This window comes from Aedes albopictus, chromosome 2, assembly GCF_035046485.1.
Source record: "Aedes albopictus strain Foshan chromosome 2, AalbF5, whole genome shotgun sequence".
Taxonomy (NCBI): Eukaryota; Metazoa; Arthropoda; class Insecta; order Diptera; family Culicidae; genus Aedes; species Aedes albopictus.
The window spans coordinates 483,765,080-483,780,170 of NC_085137.1; the positions used below are offsets into that span (position 1 = coordinate 483,765,080).

Here is a 15,091-nt window from a genome sequence, read left to right on the forward strand (position 1 = left end):
AAACCTGGAAAACTCAGGGAATTTTATTTTGTCTTATGAGTAGACAGCCTACAAACTCTTTTTTATACGTAAATTTTGTAAAAATAAACATATTTTGCTATAGAAATTCAATCTAATATATTACACAAGGTTTCTTATATCATGTTCATACTCCTAAGATTTCAATCTGTGATGATTTTTTTAGGATTTGATGTGTTTTTGGGCACTATTAAAGTTACCTCAAAATGAAAATGTAATTCTCGCGCATAAAAACTAAAAGTCTCCTTAAGTATTTCAAATTATCGGATCTTTCAATTGTAATTGCTAACGGATACCCTAGTACTTGTTTTAAAAATATAAAACTAGGGAAAATACTGTTACATTGAAAAATATTAAGAAAATTTGTTGAAAAACTATCAAAGCTCTCCTGTTTTACGGTACTAGGAAGAAAAACTGGGAATCTAACCCATATGTAATTGAAAATGTGGTCATTTATCTGAGGAACACTTGATTATCCTTCCCAGAACTCATTCCATGATGGTGGCTCCGAAGAGGATCAGTTATATGTACTAGGAATAAAATCTGGAAATCTAACCCACATGTAATTGGAAATGTAAATGATAACTCGATGAATTAAAGAAAATCAGAGATTCATGGAATCAGAGACTCGGAGCGTCATTTTATATAAAAATATTCTCAGTTTTATAAATATTTTGAATGTTGCTTGTGATTTGAAACAGTTGTTTGCTCAATCCTACAAAAAAATTAAAGTACAATAAAGTTTTCCTACTCAAAAGTATTAGGATGAACATTTGCTTTTTAAACACTCTCAGTACCACGCCAATTTCAATTGGCAATATCTCGGCAATTTTCCGGATGAATGTTGAATATTTACTATATGAATTTCATCAAACATGTATCTTTGAGATCTCAGAGAAATATTTAAAAATGCTTTTTTTTTGGACTAATAAAACAGCTTCTTTTATACAGTACGTTTTAAAATGTTGCCAAATACACAAAACAGCATAGCTTGGTAGCTGTTTAAAGAACACTTTTTCAGCTAGAAGCTGTGACGAAGAACCTGTTGGCGCAACCACAGAGCTTGTCCAATATAAACATTATTGCGTATGACGGTTCACAAGCTTTTGCAGTAAGATGAAGTTGGGTAAGGTTTCTTGTGGCACACTTGTAAAGCCTTGTCTGGAGTAAAACAAAACGGGCTATTTTCCATCATCGGGACCAGTGGATACGGAGATCGGGAGTTCGATCCCAAGTAGTGGCAAAGTACTTTAATTATTTAATTTTGAAAGCGATAATTCCAGTTGCACATGTATTGCGTCACGGTATCCATAACCTGATTATATTTAATCGATTAATTTGGAGATGCCGTATACTATTATTTAACAACTGTAAAAATACTGAACAAACGCCTTTGCAAGATGTTATTCAGTTAGTGGTTACATAGGAGCTGAGAAAAAAGCTAGGACTTGGTGGCATAGATGCTGATCTGTTTAGTATAAACGAATTTTGGCGCCGGCTCATCACATTGGGAAGTCTAATGCAACGAGCCAGACTCAAAAGTCGTGGAACAATTTTCACTAAATCCGAACTGTTAGTACTCTTCTTGGATGATGTGAACATTATTGGTGGACATGAATTGGACTGTGATATTCCACAGGACATCTTCAAAGAGCACCTCTTAAGCACCATCGAAACCTAGTTTATTCCGAAGTTCTAGTCTAGCGACATCAGCGAGTCCAAACTGGTTAAACTATCGCCCCGGCTCGACCGTACCGAGTTGCGACTGTCGAGCCGCGGTCCACCTAGATAGCTAATCGGATTGCCGAACTGCCGCTTGTCGGCGTCCAGATAAACCGGAGGCAGTTTCCTATACTTGACTCGCAACACTACATTGTCCGGCACCCGGGGTTCCCGTGGTTCCGCATCGACTACAACCGGTTCTCCGTCTGGGGTTTCTCCTACGACTGCGTGATCTACGACATCTCGTTCTTCGGACGAGTCCGACGTTGATGGCTCGTCTACTTCGGGGATTGTTTGATCTGCAATGTTATGCTGATATTTATATTGCGACGGTTCGTCGAGCTTAGCCTGCGAGTCTACGCGGATATCTACGGTAGCCGAGCTTGTTTCTATTGCGTCCTAAAGGGGAGGGAGGTGAAGGGCGGTGCAGGCAGTGAGCCGAAAGGTTAGAACACGGTGAGTAGCTAATATGGAGCGTGGAGGGTTCCTCTGCGATCCGCACTGTTCTCGGTGGACACTTGGCACTTACTCGATTGTGTTAGTCACGAACGGAGAATGAAACACAGAAACGATGACTGTTCCTTAAGAAAAGTAATCATCTTTATTTGGCTCCATACACTCTGCGGGGGAAACTAAGAATCTAATAGACTGAAGTTAATACACAGAAACACACATGTCGCCACCGGCTTGACTAAGGGGGATGGAGAGATGATGCTGACTGGAAAGAGAGATCATACAACACAAATATCCGCGCATTCCCAACAAAACACTTTTACACCAAAGACATGTACAAACACATGTGACCACCATGAAGCGATTAGCCACGCCCTCATTCTCATCCGCTCAGGTATCTATCTACGCCGGCGATTCGGGTGATTCGTCGATCTTGTACGGCAGCTGATTCGTGCTGATCAAAGCCGCCGGTGGTGGACCCCAGGATACCTGCCGCGGGGTGCGAGGTCGCAGCCCATTGTTGAGCTGTGGAGGTTTACAGGACAGCGGCGTCGATGGGATGATCAATGATGGCGACGAATCGGCAAATAGAACCAGCTTGGGGGGTTTCCGATGGTGACTAGGTTTGACCGGTTCCGCCACCTAGATGAACGGAATTTGGACGAAGTTTGTTTGAGCTGTCGTTGGGTGATAGGGCGTTTCGTAGTTTACTAACCATGCGGCATGAATGACATTCGTAGATATGTCGTGCGGCTGACAGAAACGAGACTTGAGACTAGTTTGGCATAACGTACGTCAGGAAGTGTGGCATATACAATGAACATGCAAAAGATATAAGCTGGAGTGTTCCTTATAGGCATGTACACTCCCGATCAAAAGTTTGGGGTCACCCCTGGGCTCATATCTCTACCAATTTTCGTCCGATTTTAAAACCCTAGATCTCATTTAAATGATTATAAGTCAAAGAAACTTTGAACATTATTTAAATGAAATTTTTCAAAAATGTTTGTGTGTAAACTCAAGCTCACCACATTTCAAAAAATTAGGCAATTTTACGTTAAGTTTTAGTATGTAAATTTCAACAAATATTTGTGGTTCAATGTCTATGCAGTAAGTACAATTCATTATGTTTTAAATAAGCCAAGAAGAATAAAATTTTTTATGAAAGATGCCAAGGATAACACTTTTCCATGTTTTAGGATAGAGACCCCAAACTTTTGGTCGATGACATCAAGAGTTAATTTACCTAATAACTTTTTTCCTACATTTTTTACCCAGATTCGGCAAAAACAGTTGAAAGCTAATAGAAGGTTATATTACCGCTCTCATCTTAAAATTTGGTCGACCCATTTTCCAGCAAAACTGCCGAATGTTTATTTTTAAGAATAAGCTTTAGCTTAATTTCACATACAAACATTTTTGAAAAAGTTTCATTTAAACCATGTTTTCGCAACACGATAAAATTGAATATAATAACATCATATTCTGAAAGCATTATTTAACTCTTCAGCAGCCACGGTGTTGTATTTTGTATAATACGTTTGAACAAACCTCGCCTCTTCTACACAAATTAACGTGATGCTGGTAGCAGTGGCCAATTTCTGGAAGATTTAGGAATTTTATTTACTTGTGCACCAGGTTCAGGTTTTGAAGAAATAAGCTCAGAATTTTGTTTGGTAATATTCTTCTTCTTTATGGCTCTACGTCCTCACTGGGACTTGGCCTGCCTCGCTTCAACTTATTTTTCTTTGAGCACTTCCACAGTTATTAATTGAAGGGCTTTCTTTGCCTGCCATTGCATGAATTTGTATATTGTGAGGCAAGTACAATGATACACTATGCCCAGGGAGTCAAGAAAATTTTCCCGACTGGAACGGGAACGAACCCGCCGTCTCCGGATTGGCGATTCATAGCCTTAACCACTAGGCTAACTGGAGACCCCTGTTTTGGTAATATCTACAAAACATTCGTAAGAAACTATAGCTAAACTCTTTTGGTGACTAACCCAGAATTTTCTTCATGATTTCCTACAACATTTTCTAGAACATAACCCGTCCGAAGATTTTTTTCAAAATGTTTTCCATGACTAACTGGAGCTCTTTCAGTAATTAATCATCCAGTTTGTCTGAGCTTATTAACAATCTTGGAATGTTCTGGGTCTCTATTCCTCTAAGAATAAACCTACAGCTGAATTGTTCCGAGTGCACCATTGCCGAAATCTCCCTAATGATTGTTTTATATACTCATATACTGCATATGTATACTCATCTCAGAGCATAATCCTTTAGAAATGTCAATAGACGTATTCCCAGAAAGTTCTTGGAAGAATTTTTGTAGGTTTTATCGTGAAAGTCTTGAAGAAAAACCTCGAGTTATACCTGTGGAAATTCCTGAAAAATTCCTGGAGAAATTCTAGAATTCTCTGGATTTAAAAAAATACTGAAATTTATTCAAAAAGAAATGTCTGGAGGAATTTAAGATGGAATTCCTATTGGAATACCTGAGTAAACTTCTAAAGAAACTGCTGGAGGGATTCCTGTATGCATCCTTTTTAAATTATCTTCCAATACTATTCGCTGGAGGAATTCCTCAAAAAATTCTTGAAGAAATTCAAAAATTCATCAGGAAACCCTGGAAAAAATCTACATCCCTGGAAGAGATGATTTCTGAAGGATTTCTGAAGCAACTTCTGAATGAATTTTTGAGATGTATTTCGAAAGAGATCACTGGAAGAATTCCCGGAGCAATCCCTGGACGACTTCCTGGATAAATCCCCGAAGACCTGGATGAATCTCTGGAAAATATCCAACCCTGTAGAATGCCCGGAGGTATCCTTAGAAGAATTTCTAAATTCGGCCTACTAAATCAGATGATGTTCACTTATAATAAACATTGCAAAAATATTGATCTAACCATGACACGGATAAAATTGAAAACAAAAAATACTTTTATGATAATCAAAACCATAAAACTTAATAAATATTGATAAGTGGAATAGAGCAATATGAAATGTACATCTAAGCATACTAATTCCTAGAGGAAATCTTGGAGAGATTTCTGAAGGAATCCTTGGAGGAATTTTTGGAGCTATCCCTGAAGAATTCCTGGAAGAATTCCTGGAGGAGTTCCTGGAGAAATCTCCAGAGGAATTCTGGAAAAAAAATCTGAAATTATCCTTTAAGAAATTCTAGGAGGATTTCTTGGAAGAATCTTTGGAGGAATTTATGGAGAATTTCGTGGAGGAATCTTCGCAGGATTTCCTGGAGTAATCTCTTGGGGAATTCCTGGAGGAATGCCTGGAAGATTCCCTGAAAAATTGCTGAAGGTATTCCTGGAGAATTTCCTGGAAGAATCTCTGAAGAAATCCCTAGAGAATTTCGTGGAGAAATTCTTGGAGGAAGTACTGACATAGTTTCTGGAAGATGTCCAGAAAAAAATCTGACAAAATTCTTAGGGTAATCCCTGGAGGAATTCCAGGAACAGTTCCTGGAGAAATTCCTAGATTAAATCGTAAAGGAATGCCTGGAGTAATTATTTGAGGTATTCCTGTGGGAATTTCTGGAGGAACTCTGGGAGATTTCTATTTGTATTATTTATATATTTCTGCAAAAAATCCTTGAGAAATTCCTGGAGAAATTTCTAGAGGAATTTCTGGAGGAATTCGTGAAGAAATCCTCGAAAAAACTTCTGATCCCTGGGGGAATTCTTGGAGAAATTTGTGGAGAAATCCTTGGAAGAATCCCTTAAGTAATTCCGGAAGGAATTTCTGGAGAAATTCCAGGAGGCATGCCTAAAGGACTCCCTGAAAAAATTCTGAAGATGTTCCTGGTGAATTTCTTGTAAGAATTTCTGAAGAAATCCCCAGAGGATTTCCTGGAAGAATCCATAGAGGAATTTCTGGAAGATTTCCTGGAGGAATTTTCGAAGGATTTCCTGGAGAAATCCCTGAGAAAATCCCTGGAGAAATTTGTGGAGAAGTCCGTGAAACAATTCCTGGAGGAATCTCTGATAAAATTCGTGAATTTTTGAAGGTATTTTTGGTCAATTTCCTGCAAAAATCTTTGAAGATATCCCTAGAGATTTTCTGGAGGAATTTTCGACAGTTAGATTTTTTACCAAATTGAAATGAATTGAAAGAATTCCTGAAGCAATCCTAGGAGAAACTCCTGGAGAAATTCCTGAAGGAGTCCCTGAAGCAATTCCTGGAGGAATATCTGTAGGAATTTCTGGAGGAATCACTGAAAGAATTCCTAGAGAAATCTCTGCAAGAGTCCAAGAAGGAATCCCTGGATATATTCCTGAAAGAATGCCTACGAGAATTCCTGATGGAATTCTTGGGGGAAGTTATTCCTGAAGAAATCTTTGGAGGATTTCCTGTAGGTCTCTGGAAAAATCCTTGGAGGAATCTCTTGAATAATTCCTGGATAAATTCCTGTAGGTCCTTGATGGAATTCTTGGAGGAATCGCTGAAACAATTCCTGGAGGAATGCCTGGAGGAAATCCTGAAGGAATGCATGGAGGAAACCTTGTAAGAATTCTTGGCGGGATCCCAGGAGGATATCCTAAAGGAATGCCTGTAGGAATTCCAGAAGGAATCTCCAGAGGAACTCCTGCAGAATTCTCTAGAGGAATTTCTGGAGAAATCTCTAAATGAATTCCTGGAGAAAGTCTACAGAAATCCCTGCAGGCATTCCCAGAGGAATCCCTGGAGGATTACCTGAAGCAATTTCTGTAGGAATCTCTTGAGGAATTCGTAGAGAAATACCAAGATCAATTCCTGAAGAAATCACAGAAATTTTGAAGGAATCCTAAGCAAAATTCGTGGAGAAATCCCTGTTGCAGTTGTTGAAGAAATCTCTAGTGGAATTCCTGAACAAACTCTAAAAGAAATCCCAGAAGCAATTTCACGAGCAATTTCATGGATGAATCTTTGGAGGAGTTTTCAAAATAAGTTGTTCCAGAAAGAATCACAGTAGGAATTCCCAAAGTAAAGCCATGGATAAATTCTTGGAGGAATCCCCGGAGGAATTCCTGGAGGAATCCCTCGAGAATATCGTAGAGGAATGCCTGTAGGAATTCCCGGAGGAATCTCTAGAGAAACTCAGGAAACTCTAGAAGAATTCCTGGAGGAATCCAGAGTCATTTCTGAAAGAATCCCTGGAAGAATTTTTAGAGGAATCCCTGCAGCAATTTCCAGAAGAATCCCTGGAAGAAGTCCTGGAGGAATACCTGAAGAAATCAGTGTACGAATCCTTTTAGCAATTCCTGGAGGAAGTTCTGCAGGAATCCCAGGAAGAATTCCTGAAGAAATTGCAAATGAAATTCTTCGAGAGATACTGAAGGATTCCTAAGAAGAGTTCGTGAAGGAACTCCTTGAGGAATCCCTGTAGTAGTTCCTGAAGGAATCCCTGCAGGAGTTCCTGAAGAAACCCCAGGAGGAATCCCGGAAGCAATACCAAGGGGAATTCTTAAGGGAATCTCTAAACATTTTATGGAGGAAGTACACGATTATTTCCTGGAGAAGTTCGTGAAAGAATTCCAAGAGGAATTTCCGAAGAAATAAAAAAAAAGTACCTGGGGGAATCCCTGGGTGAATTCTTGGAGAAATTTGTGGAGAAATCCTTGGAGAAATCCCTAAAGTAATTCCGGGAGGAATTTCTGGAGGAATTCCAGGAGGCATGCCTGGAAGAATCCCTGCAAAAATCCTGAAGGTGTTCCTGGTAAATTTCTTGTTAGAATTTTTGAAAAAATCTCTAGAGGATTTCCTGGAAAAATCCATGGAGGAAATTCTGGAAGATTTCCTGGAGAAATCTTCAACAGATTTCCTGAAAAAATCCCTGAGAAAATCCCTGAGAAAATCCCTGGAGAAATTTGTCGAGAAATACCTGAAGCAATTCCTGGAGGAATCTATGAGAAAATTCCTGGAGGAATCCCTGAAAAATTCCTGAAGGTATCAAGGAAGGTATTTCTGAAGAATTTCCTGAAAAAGTCTCTGAAGAAATCCCTAGAGGATTTCCTGGAGGAATTGTTGACAATTATATTTCAAATTCCTGATAAGCAATCCTTGATGAAACTCCTGGAGAAATTCCTGAAGGAGTCCCTTAAGGCGAAACTGGACGCTTTTCTTATTTTTTTTGGTTTTTGATTTTTTATTAAATAACGAAGCAATATTTTCAAAATCGGTTTTCATACACAGTTAGAGGAAGGATCGAGCTATCTCCTGGATTTTTTTCAGGTGTAAACTTTTACCAATTTTTCAAAAACCATATTTTTTAAAAAATTCATTCAAAAATGGTTTCCTTAAAACTGAAAAACAATTTCCACCTGAAAAAAAAAATCAGGAGATACCTTGATCCTTCCTCTAACTGCGTACGAACGCCGATTTTGAAAATATTGCTTATTTATTTAATAAAAAATCAATAACCAAAAAGTGAGGAAATGCTTCCAGTTTCGCCTTAAGCAATTCCTGGAGGAATATCTGTAATAATTCCTGGAGGAATCACTGAAAGAATTCCTGGAGAAATCTCAGCAAGAGTCCAATGAGGAATCCCTGGATAAATTCCTGAAATAATGCTTAGGAGTATTCCTGGTGGAATTCTTGGAGGAATCCTTGAAGTTATTCCTGAAGAAATCTTTGGAGGAATCTCTTGAAAGATTCCTGGATAAATTCCGGTAGGAATTTCTAGGGGCATTCTTGGTGGAATTCTTGGAGGATCGTTGAAGCGATTCCTGGAGGAATGCCTGGAGGAAGTCCTGAAGGAATGCATGGAGGAAACCCTGTAGGAATTCATGGAGGGATCCCTGGAGGATATCCTAGAAGAATGCCTGTAGGAATTCCTGAAGGAATCTCCAGAGGAACTCCTGGAGAATTCTCTAGAGGAATTTGTGGAGGAATATCTAGATGAATTCCTGGTGAAACTTTTACATAAATCCCTGCAGGCATTCCCAGAGGCATCCCTGGAGGAATTCCTGAAGCAATTTCTGGAGGAATCTCTCAAGGAATTCGTAGAGAAACACCAGGATTATTTCCTGAAGAAATCGCAGATGGAATTCTTGGAGAAATTCTGAAAGAATCCTAAGAAGAGTTCGTGGAGGAGTCCCTGTTAAAGTTGTTGAAGGAATCCCTAGAGGAATTTTTGAACAAACTCCAGAAGAAATCCGGGAAGCAATTTCACGAGCAATTTCCTGGGCGAATCTTTGGAGAAATTTCTAAAATAAGTTGTTCCAGAAAGAATCACAGAAGGAATTCCAAAAGTAAGCCATGGGGAAATTCTTGGAGGAATCCGTGGAGGAATTTCTGGTGAAATCCCTCGAGGATATCGTAGAGGAATGTCTGTAGGGATTCCCGGAGGATCTCTAGAGAAACTCCTGGAGGAAACTCTAGAAGAATTCCTGCTGGAATTTCAGGAGGAATTTCAGGAGGAATTCCTAGAGGAATCTCTAGAGCTATTTCTGGAGGAATCCCTGGAGGAATTTTTAGAGGAATCCCTGCAGAAATTTCCAGAAGAATCCCTGGAAGAACTCCTGGAGGAATACCTGAAGAAATCGGTGTAGGAATCCCTTTAGGATTTCCTGGAGGAATTTCTGCAGGAATCCCAGAAAGAATTCCTGAATAAATTGCAGATGGTATTCTTCGAGAGATACTAAAGGATTCCTAAGAAGAATTCGTGAAGGAACTCCTTGAGGAATCCCTGTAGCAGTTCCTGAAGGAATCCCTGCAGGAGTTCCTGAAGAAACCCCAGGAGGAATCCCGGAAGCAATACCAAGGGAAATTCTTAAGGGAATCTCTGAACATTTCCTAGCGGAAGTACTGGATTATTTCCTGGAGAAGTTCGTGAAAGAATTCCAAGAGTAATTTCCGAAGAAATTCTAAAAAGATTTCATGGGGGAATCCTTCGAGGAATTTTTAAAATAATCACTGAAGTTGTTCTTGAAAGAAACACAGAGGAGATTCCCTGGTGAATCCCTGGAGAAATTCTTCTTAGAGGAAAACCTGGATGAATTTCTGAAGAAATCCCACGAGGAATTCGCTTGGAGATCCTAGGAAAGTTTTCTTAACAAATTCCTGGAAGAATTCCTGTAGGATTACTAGAAAAAAATATGAAGGAATCCAAGTCTGCAATAATTTCTGGACGAATTGTTGGAATCTTGGGATAGACTCCCAAAATAATGTTTTGTAGAATGGTTCAAGGAATTCCTGGATTATTTTTTAGATAATCTCTGGTAAAATTTGCTGAAAGGGTTTCTGAAAGATATTCCTGTTGAAATACTTCGAATTATTCCCGATTGAATTAGTGAAATTTTTGAAGGAATATATGGAGAAATCCCTGAAGAAATCTTTGAAGGAACACTTGCAGAAATACGTAAAAAGATCTCTGTCAACATTCCTTTGGAAATCTCTGGGGAAATTTCTGGAGGAATCCTCGAAAAAAGCACTGGAACAATCACTGAAGGAACCTCTTAAGATATAGCTCAGGAGAAATTGCCAGAGGAATGTCTGGTGAAACCACCCTAGAGGTATGCTTGAAAAAATCTCTAGAGTAATCCATGATGGAATCACTGAAGGACGCTATGGAAAAAATCCTAGAGGAATTCATCGATGCATCCTCGCCGAAGTATCTGTAAACTGTATGAAGGAATCGAGTGAGGAGTTCCTGAAGAATTTCTTGAAACAAACCCTGAAACAATCACTATCGGAACCCAGCAGGATGCTCATGGAAGAATTCACGAAGGAGAAATTCCTGGAAAAGTCGCTTGAGGAATCCATGAAAGAATCCCTGCAGAAGTTCCTGAAGAAATACCTGAAAGAGTTTCTGAAAGAGTCCTTGAAAGAATTTATAAAGAAATCCCAGGTATTTTGCTCTTGGAATGACGTTTGTTTGAACTGAATACTAGTGAAAATTAGTGAATTATGTGCTACTGCAATCTATAGCAGCAGTAAAGTCTGCTTATCTAACAAATAGATAGACTGCCATTCCCAACAAACATATTTGCTGTATAAGAGTGGAACAAACCACTCTTAAACTAACTGTTGTTTAGCTACTTCTGTTACTTGGGTTATGTTTGATTTTATGGCTTATGCTCTTTGTACATGTTTTCCTTCAAATTTGTATTTCTGAATTTTTACACCTAACGTACGTATGCCAAATGTGTTCGTGTCAAAACTAAAAAGAAGAATGTGGGAAAACTAATTGGGACATGCGGTCTGAATAATCATCACTGAAGCTTTTACACGTTTTATTTCAGCTATTTTCATGCTTAAATTTTAACAATCAAGACTAGAACACGGATAATACTGCTGCTTACTTGTTTATGTACAAATAAATATCTTACAGCCTATTCGCGATTGATTGTGCTTACCGGATTTGTTTTGCTATTTAAAATGCTTCTTACCATTCTCACTAAATGCAAACAATGATGAGTAATAGTAATCGTACAAGAAATAAAATGTAGAGATGAAAGCGTGTCTTAGTATGCGTGACTAGTTTTGTAGGTGTGTGATAGAAAGAAAGGTGCATTAGTAAGACAGTAGGTAGATTAGAGAATGAACAAAGGATATAGACTCGAAATTAAAATAGAACAAAAAAATAACTTAAAGAACCATTGAAACACAATGCGGTATAAACTACACATCGAACTCCTCGGATTTTAGTTGCAAGTCGCCAAGATCCAGCTTGTTTAGTGTTACTTCACTGATCGAGCTAAACGGTGCAAGGGATTGCAGGGTCATGCTTACCGGAGGGTCGGTCAGTTCGCTATCGCTGTCCGCGTCCCGGTCGGACGGATGGTGACCGGTCACACCGTTGCTTCCTCCGTTCGCCAGCTGTGGTGAGCTGCCGCGACGGGAGCTGGCTCGACTATCGTCGGTACCATTCGGGATCTCTTTCATAAGGGCTTCCGCCTCCTCGGCGGCCAACGATTCCCACAACGGTTCGTGGTCCATCAGTTGACTGTCTGTTAGATGGAGATGGTAGTAGCAATCAGGATCGAAAAAAAAATTTGAATGAATTAATTGAACTCACCTCGAATGCCAGTCAGGAGCTGCATGTCCTTTTCGTCTGGAATTTTTTGACTGTTTGCATCCCCATTGATGGGAGGGGTAACGCTTCCGTTCTTCAGTATTCCAACTAACGGTTTGGTGGCACCGTTCTCCTTCTTTTCATCCAGCGGGATCTAAAATTTGCAGAACGTTGTACCGTATTACTACTATTTCAACTTTTTGCACTAGGAAGACACAATTTTAGAAATGAATCGTCCTAAATCCCATTTGAAAATGAATATCCCTGATTTATCCAGGTTTTTCTATGTTCTTGAAAATAATTCCAGGTCCATTCCAAATTACTTATGAAATTAGGTTTAAATTCCATATTCGACTTTCATAGAATTCTAAAACTCACCGCCTTATAGTTATACCCCTTGCCGGCGTTGGGTCCCGAAGCAGCCTCGTAGTGCATTTTGGCCGCGGCCTGTTCCTTCGACAGTATGATATCCTCGTCCGTTTTGCGCTCCTGCCGCTTCTTGAACTCCCGATCCGAGCGGTACACCTCAATCAGACAGCACACGACAATGACCACGAAGACCGCCGTCAGTGTGATGAACACCACCTGCGTTTTGTCCTCCTCGTCCGATGGGTCCGCATGGATGGCTTCGTACGGTATCCGGGTCGGTGCTTCCACGACCCAGTTTTTGTCCGAGCCCTGTGCCGAGAGAGGTAAAGCGCAATACATAAATGGATAGGGGGATATTCGGTACGGTCTTGATTAATCGCCGTTGCTGAGCAGTGCGGTGCTTACCGAGGACATATTGAGGGCCGGTTCGCTGAGGGGCAGCTTCGGAACGATGTCAAACTGCTTACACTGAGCCGACCGGACGCCCTGGGGATTGATGACTTGGATTGATGCCACCTCGCTCTTCGTAAACAGCATGTACTCTTCCAACGGTTTCATGGTGTCGTTGTTCACCTGGATGAAAATATCTGGGGATTTTTATATGTGGGAAGAAAATAGAATTTATGAGTTTAATCTCAGATGCATATGGGTCGAATATTTTGCCATCTCAAAAAATAAAATGCAGTCGGAAAGTCGGAATAATCTGCAAAGTTGTTCAGTCACTCTTAGCATTTTCAAACTGTTAGCGCTACAATGGCCACAACGTAACCCAAGTTCTACTTTTTTTTTTCGAGAATTCAACATTACAATTTATCAAGAGTATAAAATAATGAAATTATTATTTAATTGGTACCCATTTTATCCTGCATAACTTCAGAGAAGGTACAAAGACGATTCTAAAGGATTTCACAATAGTGGTTTTGAGGGGAGTTTTTCGGGCGGTTCAGAAGGAATAAAAGGGTTTAACAAGGTTTCAGGGGAATTCAGGGGAGATTCAACGAGATTTCATGGTGGCGTTTCAATGCAGTTTCGGGAAGGTAGGGAAGGGGTGCCAAGGGGTGGAATGAAAAAGTTGTTTCGAGTTTGTTTAGACGATAAGAGGTTGAAGGAAGAATGCAAGGGTGGAGATTGCAAGAAATGTTTCAGAGGGAGTGTCAGAAAGATTTTCAAAAGGGTTAAAGTGGGATTAGGGTCTTCAGTTAGCCTAGTGGTTGAGGCTATGGATCGCCAATCCGCAGACGGCGGGTTCGATTCCCGTTCCGGTCGGGAAAATTTTCTCGACTCTTTGGGCATATTTAGTGTATAATTGTTCTTGCCTTACAATTTATAAATCCATGCAATGGCAGGCAAAGAAAGCCCATCAATTAATAACTGTGGAAGTGCTCAAAGAACACTAAGTAGAAGCGAGGCAGGCCAAGTCCCAGTGCGGACGTAGAGCCATAAAGAAGAAGAAGAAAGCAGGATTGTTGGAGAGAACTTTGGTAGAGTTTTAGGGTTTAGGCAATTCAAGGAAAATGAAGAGCAGGAAGTGTTTAAGAAGAGACTATGCCAGGCGTAAGGAAAGGGATCATAGGTGGTCAAGTGGTTTTCTGAATGATTTCTAGAGTTCGTTTAGAAAGTTTGAAGGGGTGAGAAGGAGTTTAAGGAGGGTTTAATGCTTTAAAAGAGAGTAGTGGAACGAGTTCCTAGAAGAATTGAGGGGGACAGTTTATAAGTGAAAAATAAGCATAGAGAATCAATGGAAGTGTAGCTGGCCATTGAGTAGCATTTCAGTGGAGTTGAAAAGTATGGGCGTGCAAGGCGAGGCTATCGAAATTTTAAAGGGGGTATAAGATGTGCATAAAAAAGTTTCAGTACGAATCCAAATGGGGTTAACGGGCTTTCGCGAGGGTGTCATGATTTTTTTTTGGTAAGAAGATGAGAGCTTCAGTGAGGTAAGATTCAGTGGTGATTGGTTATGGGTTTCAAGAAGTTTCATGAGGATTACAAATGCGTTCAACAAGTATTTAATATAGTTTCAGAGAGACCTCAGGTAATTTCAGTTGAGTTCAATGGTAAGGAAGTGAGCACAGCGGTCAATGTTTTAAGATGACTGAAAACTCTGGGGTCTCCAGTTAGCCTAGTGGTTAAGGCTATGGATCACCAATCTAGAGACGGCGAGTTCGATTCTTGTTCCTGTCGGGAAAATGTTTTCGACTCCCTGGGCATAGTGTATCATTGTTCTTACCATACAATGTACAAAAATTCATGCAATGGTAGGCAAAGAAAGCCCTTTAATTAATAACTGTACTGCCTTAGATCAAAATTAGTTCCTTCACATTACCATAAGCTGCAAATACCTTCAGAAGGCCGGCTCCAGAGGCGCGTGCCGCTTTATTTCTTTCTGTTATTCTAATCTATCTGTCAGATCAATTTTTGTTATTGATTTGATGTTATAATATCTAAAGAAGATGTTATTTTGTTCTTTCCCATACTTATTTTTAATCTAATTTTTGATCTTTTATCTTTTA

The 15,091-nt window shown here is 39.8% G+C and overlaps 1 protein-coding gene across 1 annotated transcript in view; it reads right to left on the minus strand.

The window, feature by feature from the left end:
• Window positions 1-1,680: 1,680 nt before the first annotated feature.
• The window catches only part of LOC109399283 (axotactin), a 214,532-nt gene continuing 201,121 nt past the window's right edge, over window positions 1,681-15,091 (minus strand). The window contains exons 17-21 of the mRNA XM_062854139.1: window positions 12,987-13,168; window positions 12,591-12,890; window positions 12,216-12,366; window positions 11,930-12,147; window positions 1,681-2,139 (exon numbers count right to left, since the gene is read on the minus strand). Coding sequence (XP_062710123.1) covers window positions 1,714-2,139; window positions 11,930-12,147; window positions 12,216-12,366; window positions 12,591-12,890; window positions 12,987-13,168 — 1,277 coding nt within the window. The 3' untranslated portion in view covers window positions 1,681-1,713. The remainder of the gene's footprint in view (window positions 2,140-11,929; window positions 12,148-12,215; window positions 12,367-12,590; window positions 12,891-12,986; window positions 13,169-15,091) is intronic.